Source organism: Mustela erminea, chromosome 5 (assembly GCF_009829155.1).
Source record: "Mustela erminea isolate mMusErm1 chromosome 5, mMusErm1.Pri, whole genome shotgun sequence".
NCBI classification, from domain to species: Eukaryota; Metazoa; Chordata; class Mammalia; order Carnivora; family Mustelidae; genus Mustela; species Mustela erminea.
This window is the reverse complement of record NC_045618.1, coordinates 123,180,266-123,198,297: the sequence shown is the minus strand read 5'-3', so window position 1 is coordinate 123,198,297 and position 18,032 is coordinate 123,180,266. Positions and strand designations below refer to the sequence as shown.

The 18,032-nt window shown below is 38.9% G+C and overlaps 1 protein-coding gene across 1 annotated transcript; it reads right to left on the bottom strand.

Annotated features, from left to right (window-relative positions):
* Nucleotides 1–340: 340 nt before the first annotated feature.
* LOC116591663 (T-complex protein 1 subunit gamma-like) lies at nucleotides 341–2,220 on the bottom strand. Its single transcript, XM_032344777.1, is given in 2 exon segments — nucleotides 341–1,552; nucleotides 1,554–2,220. Coding segments are annotated over 2 exon segments (1,641 nt in total). The 5' UTR covers nucleotides 2,163–2,220; the 3' UTR covers nucleotides 341–520.
* Between the last annotated feature and the right edge of the window lie 15,812 nt (nucleotides 2,221–18,032).

The following is an 18,032-nucleotide window of genomic DNA, read 5'->3' as shown; positions in this document are numbered from 1 at the left end:
ATAAAAGTTTTTGGTGTTCAGAATTTTTGGATTTTGGAATTGCAAGGGAGGGATTCTGTACCTAAATTCATAGGGTTTAGGAGTCTTATAGGTACTCACTAAATACTTATGGAAATAATTGGGTGGAATGAATGGTTGACTACTTGAATGTGTGACTGAGTGAATGGATAGTTTTTCTCTCATAAAGTAGGAGGGTAATATACTTTATAGTTTAATGAGACTTTAAACATGAAACCAGGTTTCTTATTAGGTTCTATATATCATCAACTAATTTCTTTTTTTTTTTTTTCAAATGACTTAGATTTAATTGTTGGAAGCAAACTAAGTTAAATGGAAAGCTTACAACAGAGAAGAATTACATGTTAGCGCCTTTTGCAAACTGAGCTGGGGCAGAAAAGGGGCTGGGCTGCCCCTCAACCCGAACCCTTCCAAGCAAAGACATCCACAGTGTCCCTGGCGGTCTGGCTCAGGGAAGAGGGAGCCTCCGCCGGCTCCGCGTCGAGGTCTGGGTGCCGGCCACTCACTCCTGGCCAGCATCGGGAGCCCCGCCTTGCCGGCTCTGGTCATCCCCCTTCTTTTTGTGGCCCGAGACGATGTCATCAATCCGCAGCAGGAGAACTGCCGTCTCCACTGCCGTCTTGTACGTCTGCAGCTTCACGGCCAACGGCTCCCAGATGCCCAGTTCCTTCATGTCCACCAAAGTGCCTGTCTCACCATTTACACCCCACGTCTCACAGTTCTCCTGGGTGTGCTTGGCCCGAAGGGAGGTAAGCAGACGAATGGTGCTGGCCCCACAGTTCTGGATAAGGGTGCGAGGGATGACTTCTAAGGCCTGGGCAACAGCCCTGTATGGCCACTGTTCCACACTGGTCATGGCCTTGGACTTTTCTGTCAAGGCATGGGCCACGGCCATTTCCGAGGCCCCACTCCCCGGAACCAGCTGGGGGTCCAGGAGGACGTTGCAGCAGACCTGCATGGCATCCTGGAGGTTGCGTTCCACTTCGGAGAGCAGCTCCTTGCTGGCCCCGCGCAGGAGAATGGTACAGGCCTTGGGGTCCTTGCAGTCGGTGATGAATGTGAAGTACTCGTCTCCAATTTTCTTGATTTCCAACACGCCTGCTCCTGTCCCAACATCTTCTTCTCTCAGCTCTTCTGGCCGGCTGACTATCCGGGCCCCGCAAGCTCTGGCGATGCGGTTGTTGTCTGTCTTCCGGACTCTGCGGATGTCTGTGATGTTGGTCCTCATGAGGTAGTGCTGAGCTAAATCTGAGATGCCCTTCTCTGTGATGACCACATCGGGCTTCAGACGGATAATGTCCTCACAGAGCTGCTGGATGTACTCCTCTTCCATCTGCAGGATCCGCGTGAAGTCCTCCTCTCTCGTGATCTCGATGTCAGTCTGGCTTTCTCCCTTCTTGTACTCCAGAGAGGAGTCCAGCAGCACGATGCGTGGGTTCTTGATGTAGCGCCACATTCGGGGATGGGTCACGTCTTTGTTAATCATGACTCCCCGCAGGACACACGAGGCTTCAATGATGCCCCCCTCCCCCCGTTATCTTCTCCACCCGGGTGTACTTCTTGATGTCGATCTCCTTGCGACCGTTCTCCTCAAACTGCACCGTCCGGACGGCGTCGAGGGCTATGCTGCAGGCCAGTGAGGCCCACCGGCTGATGGCTTTGGTGGTGATAGAGCTGTTGATGATGTTCAGCATCACGTCTCGGTTACTGGTGTCCACAGGGGTACTGATCTTCTTAAGGGTGCTGATCATGTCGTCCAGAGCCTTGCGGTACGTACTGATCACCACGGTCGGGTGCATCTGCTGCTCCAGGAAGTGCTCGGCCACAGACAGCATCTCCCCCGCGAGAATAATTACTGATGTGGTCCCGTCTCCAACCTCTTCATCCTGCGTCCGGCTAATTTCAATCATGGATTTGGTTGCTGGATGCTGGACTTGAATCTCTCGGAGAATGGCGTTGCCGTCATTGGTCATCACAATGCCTCCCATGGGGTCCAAAAGCATCTTCATCATGGACTTGGGTCCCAAGCACGTGCGGATGATGTCCGCGATGGTCTTAGCGGCATTGATGTTTCCAGACTGAACTTTTCTTCCAGATTCACGCTTTGTATTCTGGCTGAGCACGAGCACCGGACGATGGCCCATCAAGGTGGCGCGATGCAGAGCCCGGTACCCAGCGCTGGGGTGACCGGCAGAACCTTCTGGAGAGCTCATCAACTAACTTCTATCTCTGATTACATTCTTAACCTTTCTTCTTAAGACTTTGTGTAACCATTAACTACAGCTACATTTTGACACAGAAAAACATGACATATAGGAAAGTAGATGTTATTCTTCTACAAAAGCAGATGTTGCTTAGTTTAAAGAGATTTTGACAGCATTTATATCTTTTTATTTTAAAGTTCTTTTAGTTTATTAAGTTTGTCACACCCCTTGTGATTCTTTCTGTTGAAAAGTGTTCTGCACATTTAAGAGGTTGTTATATTTAAGAGATTTATTTTATTGTGTGTTTGATACTATTCAGAGAAAGAATATGACAAAACACAAAAACACACTGAACAAATTATATATGTTATCTTCACCCTGAAGTATTCTCTCATACTTTGAAATTGCCTTTCAGCTGACTGTTGTAAATAGTGACTTTCTCTCTGCCCAATCCTCAGGTGACTTATTCCAGAGCTGCCATATCCCCAGGTTTCCCAAGGACCCTCTGGAATTATACCTGTTGTTTCAGCATATTTATCTCTGGTTCTTCTACCTATGCTCAAAAGAATCCCAGTTTGGGTGAAAATTTTTATAATTACCTTAATTAAGAAAAATTCTCATATTTTTTGTTAAAAAATGCTCACGCCTTTCCAGCAAATTCATTCTTTCTCTCAACCTTAAAATTCTATCACATGATGAACATTTCTGGTTTGAGTGACTATGTTAAACTGTTTTCTAAATAACAATTAGCCCTCAATGGAAAGGATTAACAAGTTATTTTAATTCCTTTTTAAAGTGGTTTTGGGGTGCCTGAGTGGCTCAGTGGGTTAAAGCCTCTGCCTTTGGCTCAGGTCATGATCCCAGGGTCCTGGATGGAGCCCAGCATTGGGCTCTCTGCTCAGCAGGGAGCCTGCTTCCCCTCCCCCCCACCCCCCCCACCTGCCTTTCTGCCTACTTCTGATCTCTGTTTGTCAAATAAATAAAATCTTTAAAAATAAATAAATAAATACATAAATACATAAATAAATAAATAAAGTGGTTTTGTTTTCTATTTCCTGGACAGGGGGAAAAAATATTTCTCTTTACCCACAGAAAGTCCTAAAATATGTTCTTACCATTTACCAAAGTTTTTCAGTAGAGCACCAATTTCCCCATGGAAACAAAGTCATTGGAGCTCCAATAAAAGGAGTTTAAGGCCAATGTGGCAGAGAAATTGAACACTCCCAAAATGTTTGCATTGCAAGGCCACATGAAAAGGCATCTTCTTTCCTACTCACCAACATGTTTCAGCATCCCCACAGTCTGCCAAGATTAACAGAGGTGCAAAAGCCATGTGTTCAACATTGAATTTGTTTATTAAAGAGGGAGGTAGAGAGAAATAAGTGCTGGGAAGGAATTGTTGAAAGTTAGGGTTTTTCTACTGCTGATAAAACAGAGAAAAAAAATATATGCATATATATGTTTTCCCACACTGGGAAGAAAATAAGGATTAACTCAACAGATTGATGCTTCTACTTTTATCTGCAGCATAAACAGATATGTTTACTAGAATGGTAAATGATTAAAACTTCAACAGTGGAGGGGGGTGGGTAGAGTAACAATAGCATTGGTATTTGTTTTTTTCTAAAAAGAAAAATTATTTTGGCTCCCCAAATGTTAATAGATGGTCTCAATCACTGTGCCCATATTTCATGATTAAAACTGGAAAATGAACCTATTGACTAACCTTGTTGGTTCCCAGAAATACATCTATTTACTATGAAACAGATTAATCCCCTTACCTGGAATAGGAGACAGGTAGATTAACTATATGGATTTTACCATTAAAACTAACAGAATGAGTCTTTGTCCAAAAGTAGGGAGTTTCCTCAACATGGATGGTGCATGGAATTTTTCCAGACCTCAACTCCATGTTTGAATCTAGTAGGATTTGCACACAAGTATTGGCTAGTAATGACTACGATCGCATTAATTTTAGAGGCACTAGAGCAATGCTATCCCAAGCCCTCTTGACAGATCCTAAAACATTTTCATGAATGCCAGCACTGCTATGCACTGAAAGTAATGATCAAACAAACAAAACAAAAACAAAAGCAATAAAACAGCACTATTCCCCAAAGAAGAGAATGCCTTCTCTTTGTTTTCAAATTAGACAAAAATAATGTCCCAACCATCTGGCCTCCCAAGAATCTCATGTCCTGAAGGTTGGCTGGAAAGATAAATTGGTGATATATTGACCATGCTTTACTAACTCAAAATTAAGATATATGGTCTGTTAACTACAAGTTCACAATCAGAATATGAAAACATAGGGCTATGCAAGAAAATTCTAGAGGTGTTATGATCTCAGACTAAGATCTTTTAGTTCAAACACATCACCTTTTTAAAGGAAAAAACTGCCATGAATCAAAAGTGGCTCATTGACTAGTCTGGAACCAAGAATCATGTTCCCCATTCTACCAAGGCCCTATCTAGTGATTTCATTCCTTTATGCTTTATTTAAAAAAAAAAAAAATTCAAGTACTAATATCATGAATACATCAAGTAATCAGGGTAATAAGGGAAAGAAAACAATGGAACAATATTCACAGCCAGAGAAAAATGCAAAGGTAGCTCCTGGCTGTAAAAACAAGAGAGAAAAACTAGAATAGGATGATTTTCTCCTCAGACACAGCAGGGACATTATCTAAGAGGAAGTCAAAAGTATGCAAATGTGATTGGGTGCTGAATGTAAAGAACTTCCAAAGAGATTCTGAGCAGAACCTGGTGGCTGAGGTCTTAATGAATCCTTGCGGGATTCCAGGGAGCCAAGGGAAAAGACATTCTCAGTTCTCAGGCATTTGCTAGGGTTGATGACCTAGAGAGAAGGTCAATAGATACAGAGGTGCTTGTCTTTTATGCCCACATTTCCAATTCTGCAGAAACGAAAATCACCTCAACTCAAAGTCATTTTTTTTTTCTTCCTCTTTACAGATTATTGTAGAAAATCCCTATTTTTTTCAGCCTCAGTAACATTCAGCCTGGGAATATGCTGCTAACTTTCTTGTCATTTTGCCCAAGAGGAAAAAAAAAATATATATATATATGTATGTATATATATATATATACACATATATATATATGTATGAATGGGTGTTTCCAGGTGCTCTCAGGCTGGGGTTCAGTTATTTAGAATTATAGAAACTCTGAGCTACAAGGAGGCTTAGAGACTGTTAGCCTTAGTGGTTCTCAACCAGAGGTGGTGATTTTTGTCTCTCACAGAACATTTGACAAATCTGAGAGGAGTCACCATTGAATGGGAATTATAGTAACATCAATTGGGTAGAGCCCAGGAATGTTGTTAAACACCCTATAATGCACAGGACAGCCCCCTGCAACAAAGAATTTCCCCCAGTTCACAATAGTACCTAGATTGAGACACCCTTCTGAATGATTTTGCTTAATACAGGAGAGCATGGAGGCTCATTGGGGTTAAGTTGTGCTTCCTGATATTGAGCCCCATCTTAAGTTCTGGTCTCCTTGGTTTGTTTTTTTTTGTTTTTTGGTGGGTTTTTTTTTGGTTTTTTTTGTTTGTTTGTTTGTTTTTTGGTTGTTGTTTTGTTTTGTTTAAAGATTTCATTTTTTTATTTGACAGAGATCACAAGTAGACAGAGAGGCAGGCCTTCGGTGTGGGGGGGAGTAGGCTCCCTGCTGAACAGAAAGCCTGATGTGGGACTTGATCCCAGGATGCTGGGATCATGACCTGACCCGAAGGCAGAGGCTTTAACCCACTGAGCCACCAGGTACCCCAGATATTGGTCTCTTTGATGTAGGAAAGATGCAAGGGTTCAAAGCCGATGGCCATAAAAGAATTCTTGAGATGTCTTTGGTGCAATAAGATGTTTTTATTAAAGCATGTGAACAGGACCTGTGGGCAGAAAGAGCTCCACTGGGGTCATGAAGACCGGCAACCTACAACTTTCAAGTTAGGAGAGGGTTAGAGAAATCGTAGGTCTCTAAGGAATTTTGGAAGCAAGGTTTCCAGGACCTTGAGGAGGCTAGCTAATTGTTAAGAAGAGGTGATTTATCATTGTCTAATAAAACCTTAGTCATAAAACTCTTTAGAGGTATATCCGTGGGTCATATGCTTGGGGGATGATTGCCAATATATACCTTGGGGGTGGGTTAGAGATAAAGGAAGTCTCCGGAGAGTTTTTATATGTTAAAGTAGATGTAAGATCCTGGGGGTCTGACTAAGATTGCCTTCCACCCTTAGCAAGGTATTAACATCAATATAGCTGAGTTCCTAAAAAAATGTCACTCTGCCTATTTTAAGGACTTATTAATGGACTGTAAGTAGTAAGGAAATTTAATAACATTTCTTCTGCCTTTGTTTCCCACATTATCTTGCCTCCCTTTCCAGTGCTCTTTTATATTATACTTGGAACTACTATTTTGCTTTGTTATTTCTTGAGGCTGGTTCATATTTTCTCTATAACACTCAATATTTTTCAAAAGGAATGAACTCTGTTGTGTTATCTCAATTGGTTAAGCATCTCTAAAACTGGTACATTTGCCTGCCTTTAAAAAAAAAAATTAAAAAAAAAAAAACTAAGGAAGCAGTTATTCAACATACCCTTGATGGCTTCTCATGAGCATCTCATGATGGTGAACACAGAAAGGGTCATGGGCTAAGGTACAGTCCTGGAGCCAGTGATACATATACAATATATATAGCAAACTGATCCCAAATGGAAAAAAAGTAAATTGAGAAACAACCTCACCTTATCAAGACTATAGGATTAGGGAGTATTGATATTCAGTCAATTCTCTAGGTTTTTCCTAAAGAAACTCTCATAAAGCACAGTATTACTCTTTCTTTATCTTTTCTTTTTTGGCTTTCTGTTCAAGGAAGATAATAGACCAACAGTCCCCATCATGTGAACCTGCAAACCCATTCTTACTTGGCCAGCATGGAGACCCCAAAACTATGTGAATTAGTTAGTTGCAGCTCTACAAAATTATACTGTGAGAAGTTTCAGAAAATTTTAGCCCCTGATCTGGATTTCCTGGGTTTTGGTGACCTTGTATTTTCCATTATCTTAAAATCATATGAAGGCAAAAGCCTCCTGAAGAGGCAGGAAAAACATCGATTTCCTTCCTTTGGGCCTTTCTAGAGTCAGGCAACTTCCAGGTGAAGGAAAGCAAAATTTCACCTCAAAATTTGTCTCCTTGGGGCCCCTGGGTGGCTCAGTGGGTTAAAGCCTCTGCCTTCGGCTCAGGTCATGATCCCAGGGTCCTGGGATCAAGCCCCACATCGGGCTCTCTGCTCAGCAGGGAGCCTGCTTCCTCCTCTCTCTCTCTCTGCCTGCCTCTCTGCCTACTTGTGATCTCTGTCTGTCAAATAAATAAATAAAATCTTAAAAAAAAAGATTTGTCTCTTTGGCATAGGACTATTCTAAGGTAATTATTTTTAAGAAATACCAGACACAGAAGAAGCTCAGAAAACTGAGAAGTGACTCTTGTCAGAAATATTTACACAGGTAAAGGGAACCTCCATTTGTTAAGGGTGTCTCCCTCATTCCAGGAAGAGGAGGAGGAACAAATCTCTGGAAATTTTTATCAATGAAGAAGGCAATGACTTAAACCTACATAACAACCAGACAGACCCTTAGATACTGTGCCTTTGGGTAACCTGCCAAAAGCCACAACTGGCTTTCCCCACCCCACCTCCAATAGCTTTCTTTTATCTTTAGCTGGAGATGGTATTTAGGGTGATGGCTTGAGCCATTTCTGGGTGTTACTCGATTCTCCTGGGTTCTCTCCCATGTATACAGGAGGTACACATGTTATTAATTTTGTTTGTTTTTCTCCTGTTAATCTGTCTTTTATCACGAGGAGGATCTCCTAAGATCCTAGAAGGGTCTTTTATCACGAGGAGGATCTACTAAGATCCTAGAAGGGTAGAAGGAAAATTATTTGTCATGACCCCACACACGATTCAATTTGACAAATTAAGGAAAGAAGAGCAGAATGAATTTTCTCTTCTTTTCTGAGAGTGATTCCTGAATATCTCCAGTCTTTTTACTTAAAAGAATGTAAACCACCTGCACTTGAGCCTTATTTTGATCAGTCTTTATACAAACATACTGATTCTTCACCTATAACACATACCCCTCATAAGTCTATTTATTTAATCTCTTTCCCAATAAGGGACCTGTCCTTAATTATTTGTAAGCAGTTTTCTGCAGAAGTTACTAAATTTTTGGAAAACCAGCATTCCTATGGTTTTCAAATTTCCTAAGACCTTTTCTTTTTGAAAAGCTCTATTTAATTTAATTAATTCTGCCTCAGTATATAATGAACTGAAGCTGTTCCCTATCACAATAATTCCAGGAAACGCATAAGCACTGTTACTGTGGATCTTGACCCAAAATCTTAGACTTGGCAAAACCAAAGAACTTTGTGGTATCTATCTATTTACAATCTATCTATTTACAGTCCAAACATAGTTAAAAATGTATATCCTTATTGACCTATTATCTTTAAAGATGGATTAAATGCTTTCTCTTACATGAATTTTATTATGTTCTAAAACTCTACTAATGTTCAAATATATCGAAGAATTACTGTGTTAGAATTGGTCAGAGACCCTTACCAAAATAAGGATACATTGCTATGAAATGTATCAAGGGTTATTTTGACTAGAGACTATGTGACTTCATATATATATATACACATATGCATACACACACACACATAGATATATATACACATATACATATAAACATGGTTGATTTATTTATCACAACATGTTAACATCTGATTATATACCTGTGATACTATGATTTATCAGAAATATATATTTTGTCATTCAGATGACCAAATTATATTTCTTATATACATTTGGTCTTCATCCATAGTTCCTGGCTCACAGCTCCCAAAATTCTTGGGATTTCCTGAGTGATGAGAGCAATGGGAGCATCTTTTTGTTATAATATTTGGTCTCTTGTCCTCTATTCCTAAAAATGCTTCAGAGTCATAAAGGTGAAATATAAGTCTTGTTATTCATAACCAGCCCCTTCTCTCCAAAACTGGGTTTATATTAATGAGGTGATTTTTTGCTCAGCACCTAAGGATTGGAGGCTGGTTGCCAAGGGAACAACCATGAATGCAGGATTGGAACTTCAAGTCCCACCTAATTTCCGGGAAAGGGAGAGAGGCTAGAGTTTGAATCAATCATCAATGGCCAATGATTTAATGTGTGATGAAGTTGCCATAAAAAAAAAAAAAAAAAAGAAGGGGGCTCACAGAACTTCCAGATTGGGAAACCAGAATACTTCCATGTGCCACCAAGCCAGGCCCCAAGATCCAGGAGGACAGAAGCTTCTTAGTTCTGGACTTCGCCCTATCTCTTCACTGGTTGTTGAATTGTGGCCTTTAATATCCTTTGTAATAAATGTAGTAATCCACTGAGTAAACCATTTCCTGAGTTCTGTGAGCCATTCTAGCAAATTAATTGAACCCATAGAGGGTGTCACAGGAATCTCTGATTTATAGCCATTCAGTCAAGAGTACAAGTAATGACTTGGACTAGTGATTGGCATCTAAAGTGAAGGGGGGGAAACAATCTGGTGGGTCTGAGCCATTCACTGATAGGATGTGCTTCTATCTCCAGGTAGATAGTGTCAAAATTGACATCCTGCTGGTATCTGAGAATTATTTATTGGGAGGAGGAAGCCTACACACACACACACACACACACACACACACACACACATTGGAACTGGGTCCACAAACCCAAAAGAATATCTCAGCTCTGAATTCCTCCAGTGCCTAACACACAAAAGCACTCCAAAAAATATGTACTCAATAAATGAATCTGAATCTCCTATTTGATGTTGGGCCCTTCGAGGACAAGACTGATGTTGATTGGTTTGTGATTCTTTGATGCAAAGTACAATGTTTGGCAAAAATTCGGAGCACACATATATAGTCCCCGAAAAGAACTGTCCCAATTAAAAAAATAATAATAATTCTTCTGAGCTTCTGGTTCAGCATAAGAACTTGCCTCACATAGAAAAAACAATTAAAAAAATGTTTACCAAGTTAAACACATTAAACAATCCTATATTTATTGCTCTCTTTTTTGTTTCCAAAATGTGACATGGTGTCTCAGCTGAAAAGCCACTTCAAGAATGTGATCTCTCTTCTTACTCATTTCCCTCATCATATCAGATTGTGCAGTGGGATCATGAAGCACCTTGAGCCCAGGGTTATGCTATCTTGGTTCAGGTCAAATCACTGTAAATATTAAAGGAATTAATAGAGTGAAAATGCACCAAGTAATACATGACACACAATAAATGCTATATGGATTAACCATAATTCCCGAAGCATTCTGAACAATTTTCTCACAGATGCATGAACAGATAATTACCAGACAGATCCCACATTTAGACTGTAACCTCTAGGAGGGTTATTTAACGAAGGATTTCCCTGTTTTACCTTCAGCCTCTTGTTTGGTGTCTAGAACACTGCATCATACATTCAATGCAACAAACATTCATTGAGTTCTTACATGCCAGCTCTGTTCCAAGTTCTTCAGTGCAAAGAAAACTGATGCAAAATATGTGCCCTTGTAAAGTTCACAATGAATGGATGAGACAGAAAAGTAAAATGGATTAAAATAATGGGAGGTGACAAATGTTAAATGAAAATGAACATGGCACTGTGGGAGCAACAGGCTAAAAAGCTACTCTAGTTGATTGGTGTCTGTTTGTAGCTAAGCTTGTGGAGCGCTGGGGGGGAGGGTGGGGGAAAGAGGAGGGAGATGGAGAGGTCAGAAAGAGGTGGGTCTGGCACAGATTTTGCAAAGGAGGTAGCAGCTGAGTTGAATCATTAAAGATTAGCAGGAAGAGGAAAGAGCGCTCAGTGGTGCTTTGTGTTATGTTTTGCTTTTAATTTTTAGCAGCGGAAGCTTCCAGTGGGGGAGGGGAAAGCAACATCTCTGGGTGGAACTAACATATGTTAAAACCCACGGATAAAAAAGAGCTTGATGCATTTCAAAAGTCATTTTAAGAAAATAACCCCCCGAAAAACAAAAGTCGTATTTCTTTACCTTTAAGTTACCAATCATAACAACAAAGTACAGTAAATTCCTAATCTGCTGAGTATGTATCATTAAATGTATGTTTTTGCTTTTCATTTTTTAATACCGGACTACAGATACATTTGTCCATCCAGTCATTGTTCACTTCTTATTCAGGATCACGGTCGACATTAGAGTGCTCTCTCTCACCATACTCATAATCCAAAACCTACTCTGGGCAGCTCCAGTCATCCACATCCTAATGATCGCGCCCCACTTCCCAAACTTTTGCTTGTGACCATAACACCTTTAACACTTTTAAGATTCAGTGCATGATGTTAAGGCACTTAGAAGAAGGTCAGTTCTTTTTTTTTTTTCTTTTTTTTCCTGTTGGTTAAAATGTGTACTTATATTTGTTTCTTTAATTCAGTAATGTATCTGTTAGAGTTCAAGGGCTTCTCTTGAAAATCAGGTAGAAGCTTTAGACAAATGGCTATTCCATACCTGAGTGATGGTCCATTTCAGTGTATGAATTGATCATGCCAATCTTTCTCAGCTGTGAAAATGCTGATTTAAAATACTCATTCATTTAATTACATGGTTTGGCATATGATAAGACATACCTCTAGATACCAAATAACATTTTATTTCAATGCTGTATAATCTTGCAGAGGGGCTTTATTCAACAAGGGATCCAAATTTCTGGTCCAATTTAACTGGGTGCAGTTATTTTATTTGTCATGATCCAATCAAGAGAGAGAAACCACACAGCAATTTAAACAAGAAGAGCTGAATATAAAGAACTATCAACTGTAACAGTGGCATAAAATTATAAAGGAAAAAAAAAAAAACTCAGAAGGATATGTGAAGACTCAGGGACAATACCCAAATGAGGAACAACTTGGATGGCAGAAAGGGAGGTTGAGGGAAACCCCAAGGCTGAGATTTATTGCAGAAGGCAGGCTTGTAGTTGCACTGGATGGTGAAGTAGTTCTGGAGGCCAGAACTAGTCAAATCAACAGGCAAGTAGAAAACATAATTCCAGGGTACAAGCAGACTGAGACCCACAGGTATGCATACAGGAGGACTGGGGGTGCTGGAATTCTGTTCACCAGTGGGATGTTGCAAGACCTGGTGTGACTGTGTGTAACCTGTGAGGACCACTGAGGCAATCACCAGGCTGGAGCCCCAACTACAAGCTATTTGAGGGATTGCACGATCTGGAGTGGAGGACATCTGGCAAGAGTACAGCAGAAGCAGAAGCAAGAATAAAACCAAAGAGGAATGGGCCAGAACCCAGACGGGAATCCAGTGCCTCTACTGTAAGTTTTACCTTGTGCTCCTTGCAAAGACTGTACATGTAAAGCATCCATGCCACTATCACAGAACAGGAAAGGAAAGGATTGATTTTGGTCTGGGGATAATAATTTGATAACTAGAACAGAACGAGAGCAGCTACCTAGTCCAATTGCTCAACTGAAGTGGAAATCAACTCCAAATGTACCTTCTCCCCACGGCTCAGTTGGCCCTTGTACAAGTTATGGGCACCCACAGTCCTCTCCAATGTATTCCTCCTCTAAAACATATCCCTTATCACAGAAAATGAATAAAGGAAACACAAAACCACCTGCATCACAGTATTAAGAACATGGAACAATTCCATCTGTCTGCAGCATAGCATGAATTGGGGACAATGAGCAGTTGAATCAGAAAGAAACCATCAGTGCTAGATCACAAATGGTTTCATATGCCCAACAAAAGAAGTTGAAGTTTACCTTTTCATATTGAGAAGATGGCAGAAACCATTGGAGATTATCAACATATGCTTGAAATTTTCCATATTCTACATAGGTAGAATCATGCCACTAATTCATGCCAAGTAGTACCATTCAAGTCGGAAGCAATTAAGAGCAAGTGTGCCTCTCCAGCCATATAACTGGAAGCACAGGGCTGCAGAGGTGGAATTGCTCAATGGAAACAATCTAGGACCCTGAGTCACTCACTGCTTGGAGCAGGCGAGCTACAGAGGACAATTTTCGGACCATGCTAGACTGTGATATTCATGATTAATAAATCTGTATTTTGCTTGTCTAGTCATAGAGATTTAGGAATTTATTTGTTATTGAGCATCATCTAGTCTAGCATTGTAAGCAGGAGAATAACATAATCAGATTTGTTTATGGAAAGATGTTTTTGTCTAAATAAATGTAAGCTCACTTTAGTAAAGTCGGATTGAATTAAAATAAAAACAAGTAGCCCCAACCATATGTATTGTGCATTTTATCCCTAGATGATGCTACCAAATCACTGAGCTTTGGTGAGAGTAGTATCAATGAAATTATGATAATAATTGAGAAATTTTACTTCATATAAGAAAGTCAGAAATAAAAAAGTCCAAGAACTATCTTATATGTAAAATGGAAGTCATGTATGTTCATGCTTTTTTTTTTTTTTTGACATATTGACTTCTCCAATAAACACATAAACACTAAAGCACATTAACAAACACGGTGGTTGAAAGGTCCCTGGGTAGCTCTGTCCATTGAGTATCCAACTCTTAATGTCGGTTTGGGTTGTGAATCTGAGGTCTTGGGATTGAGCCCCAGGTTGGGCTTTATGCTCCACAGGGAATTCGTTTAAGGATTCTTTCCCTCTCCCCCTGCCCCCTGCCATTTGCACTTGTTCTCTCTCTCTCTCTCTAAAATAAATAAGTCTTAAGAAAAAAACAAAACAAAACAAAACAAAAAAGCGGTACTTGAAAAAAGCTTCCTGGTATTGCTGTGGTTTGTGATGACTGGAAGAGGTGATGACTGAGAATGATCAGTACCTCAGGGCACCATGGGTATATAAGTTGATGACTGCCTGAGAATGTCCATCTTCATCACGTATGTGCACACATGTTATGGCTACTCACTGTTACATAGAGTCATCATATAATTATTGTCCAAAACCACAATGCCTTGGCACAAACTTGATTCTGTTGTTAATGTGGTCATTAAGATCAGGAAGAAATAGAAGTCTTTTCCCTTTTTTTTCTTTTTTCTTCCCTTCTCTCCTTCCTTCCTTCCAAAACAAGGATCTTTTCAAAGATCAAGGAGGTACAAACACCTGAGAAAGGAATCTCATCACCAATACCTGGAAAAAAGAGAGGTAGGCAAATATTACAAATACTGTTATCATTATTTCAAATCACTCACAGATAAGATTTGTCTTCCTGCCACAAAATTATTCCAAGATATTTATTACTTTAATAAAATGGGACTTTTGTTGTATGATTGCAATGGCCATTTATTACTTGATATAATTTATAATTATAAATAAAATATTTGATATATTTGATATAATTATAAATTGATATAATTACTTGATATAATTATAAATAATAAAAAATATTTGATATGATTTTTGCATCCTTTACCTTTGTTTTTCTATTTGTTAAGGTCTATTTCTCTGTCCCCATTCTAAGTTAAAATTCTGAACTAGTATTTAGAAACTTATTTTAATATTTATACACTTAGATTTAAAATCTTATATGTCAATAATATAAAAATAATAACAGCAGACATTTATACAACACTGTGCAAAAGACACATTTCTAAGCATTTCACACATACTTGTTTATTTAATTTTTATAACAAGCTTATAATGGTGGGTACCACAGTTATCTGCATTGAACATGTGAAAAGGAACAGAGAGGTTAATTAATTGGCCTCAGTCACAGAGCTACTAAGCTGATGAACCAGGATTTAAGTCCAGATGACTTTGACTTAATAATCATTTCTCTTAATTATAGAATTTGGCCTGTGTGGGAGTCAAATAAGGGAAATGGTAATCACATTATTACAAAGGGAAGCCTTAAAATTCAATCAAATTATCCTACATCAAAGCCTCCATTTATTAGTAGGTCTCTCCTAAAAGTATCTGTATCATTTTGGACATGCCATCTATCCAAAAATTCAAATAAAACCAAACATTAGGTCATACTTTATTCACTGGCACATGTTAATTTTTTTTTTTGCGGGGGGGGAGAGGGTGTTCCCTCAACTTGGCATTTCAATGAAGTCTATAAGATTTTAATGATGTTTAAAACATCAAGTATACCATTGATTATTTAATGTTTGATTTTTTTTTGAGGGGGGACCTGAATAGAACTTGGGAACAGATTTTCACATTAAATTATGAAATTAGAGTAGCAACTGTCAAGGTCCAATGTCTTTTCTGAAAGGATATTAGTCAAGACAGGCATTTTCTAAATACATAATTGTATAGTAAAATGATTCGTGCATATATATGTGTGCATATGTGTATATGTATACACACACATAAATATTTATACATATTTCTCAAGGAAAAAAGTGGCAACTAAATTCATGCACACACACAAACAATTTGAAGAGTAAAATCATTAAGTTAAAGAGAATGAAGTGTTTCAAAGCAGCAAACATCCTGTGCCAGGATGGGGTCTGGATGGCTGGGGGTGGGGGTGGGGGTGTAACGAGTGGGGAGATTCTCAGTGGATGTGGCAGTGTGTGGAGAAGTGGAGCATTTCAGTCCATATATTAAATTTTGTTCAAGAAATGCATAACTTTGTACGTTGATACTGGAAACCAGCTGTCTAAAAAAAAAACTGATACAGGTCAATTATTATATCCACAATTCATACAGGACATTGGACCATTAGACCTAAGCCTAATACCTTTCTTTGATATCAAACAGTGCTCTTTAATAAGTTTGAATTGCCTACTTTTAAGCAAGCAAATTAGCACTGAGTATCTATGGCCTAAAGAAAATCTTAGCCATGGAGAAGACAGATATTATTACTGAATAGCTTACCCATTTCCTTTTTAAAATGAATCTTTGTAGGCTTTTATTGGTTTAATTTTCATTTGTTTGAAAATGCTTTCTCCTTCCTCTTTTTGGTTGGTTTGTTTGTTTTAAAGACCAGCACCATGGGGAGAGGAGTAAAGCACAGCTTTTCTGAAAGTCTTTTGTGTCTGTTCATGTCTGCTAAGGAATTAATCCCAGACCTAGCTGTTTGTATGACAATGTTGATATCTGATTCTGTCACTCAAAGGAAAATAAGAAATTTTCCCTTGGCATCAATATTCCTGAACTTTCCTGGATTGGGTGAAATGCAGACACTATTACTCTGAATTTCATGTTTTCCTAGGAAGAATGGTTACCTTTGACAATTTAAAATTCATATATTATTAACGTATTTTTTATTATTTATTTGAAAAGGGTTCCAAACCAACTAAAATTAAACCAAAAATTTTAGTCTGGTCTTATAACTAGCATTTAAAATTTCAAGCTATTTAGCCTGTTGTTCATATTCTGTATTTTTATTTCTATTTTTTCCCTCCTTACTGTTCCTCATCTTCTTCATCTGTGCTATTTTAAACACTTTTATTTTAAAAGGTCACTATTAACATAATATTCTCGTGAGCATTGTTGAAAAGAAGATGCAAGTAAACTACATTTTATCCTATAAAATTTTGGTGATATACTTGATTAATTGCTTTTAAAACTACAAAAATTAAGCTCCAAAATTGTCTGATTTCACTGCTATTCTGAGAAATAGCTTAATTTAAAAATTAAAACAAAGTTTAAAATACAGAAGGCTACATGTGAACTATGCAAACCCAGCTTTACCTCATGTCTCTCACTCAAGAAACTCATTCCTTTTATCTTATCTAAACCTAAGCCTCTGAAGGTTTTCTGAGAAATAATGTGAAAGAACATTTCAAGTGGTACAAGGTTAAGCAAAAAGTTTTCAAAAATGTCCTCAGTTTGGCTATGTAAGATCTCCATGTCTATATTTAGCCTAAAAGGGGTTGAGAACTCAATTAATTAACTTTTATTTAAGACTTGTATTTTATTCCTCTGTGCATTGTGGAATTTTACTAGCTCCTTTTAATTGCCAGCTCCTTGATTTCAGTTACCAAGTTTTATTTGGTAATAAACTGTAAAAGTAATCAACAATATTTGAGAAATAAATGAAAAACTATTCTGTTAGGAAAGTTACCTATATTTCCCTCTGATTTCCTTCATATTCTGCCATGAAAATATCTACTTATGGTTCTCATGAGAAAAAAAATGAATGGAGGATTAGTTTGAGGGGTTAGTCTGGAACTCAAACAATGATTTAGCATCTGGTACATGGTAGACATGCAGTAGGTATTTGTGCCAAACATACTCAGTAATGACTGCTAATAGCTTAGTGTACTTTTTAATGGCCGTTGACAACTGTTCTTCATACTTCTTACCCTCGCTACTTGTGCAGACTTATTTACCTTCTATTGTAAGAGGGAAGGCCAGTGTGCATAATGTCTTAAAAACTGGCTCCTGCAACAGAAGCGGTAAGAACCTCCCAAAGAGAAACACAGTATTAGCATTTCCAACTTCTGTGGGTGTTCTCAGTGTTCAGAATGTCTCTCTTGTTTTCTGGCCTTTTTGTTAATCAAGTTTGGCTAGCTGAGCTGGGCATCCAGATCCTTTGATATTCAGACTACACGGCTGTGCTCTTCGACCCTGAACAAGTGTACATGGACTGTTGTGTGACATGTTCCTACCTTTAGGAGCTCTGTAGTTGGCTGTACAGACTTCCACCATGCTCAAACCACAGACGTTGCCCCGCAGAATGTTTCCGAGCTGAGGCCACTGAAATTGGTTCCCGCAACCTTACACCACTTTGATTGGGTCCCTCTGGCCTTAGACTAATTTGATTGGTTCTCTCTGGC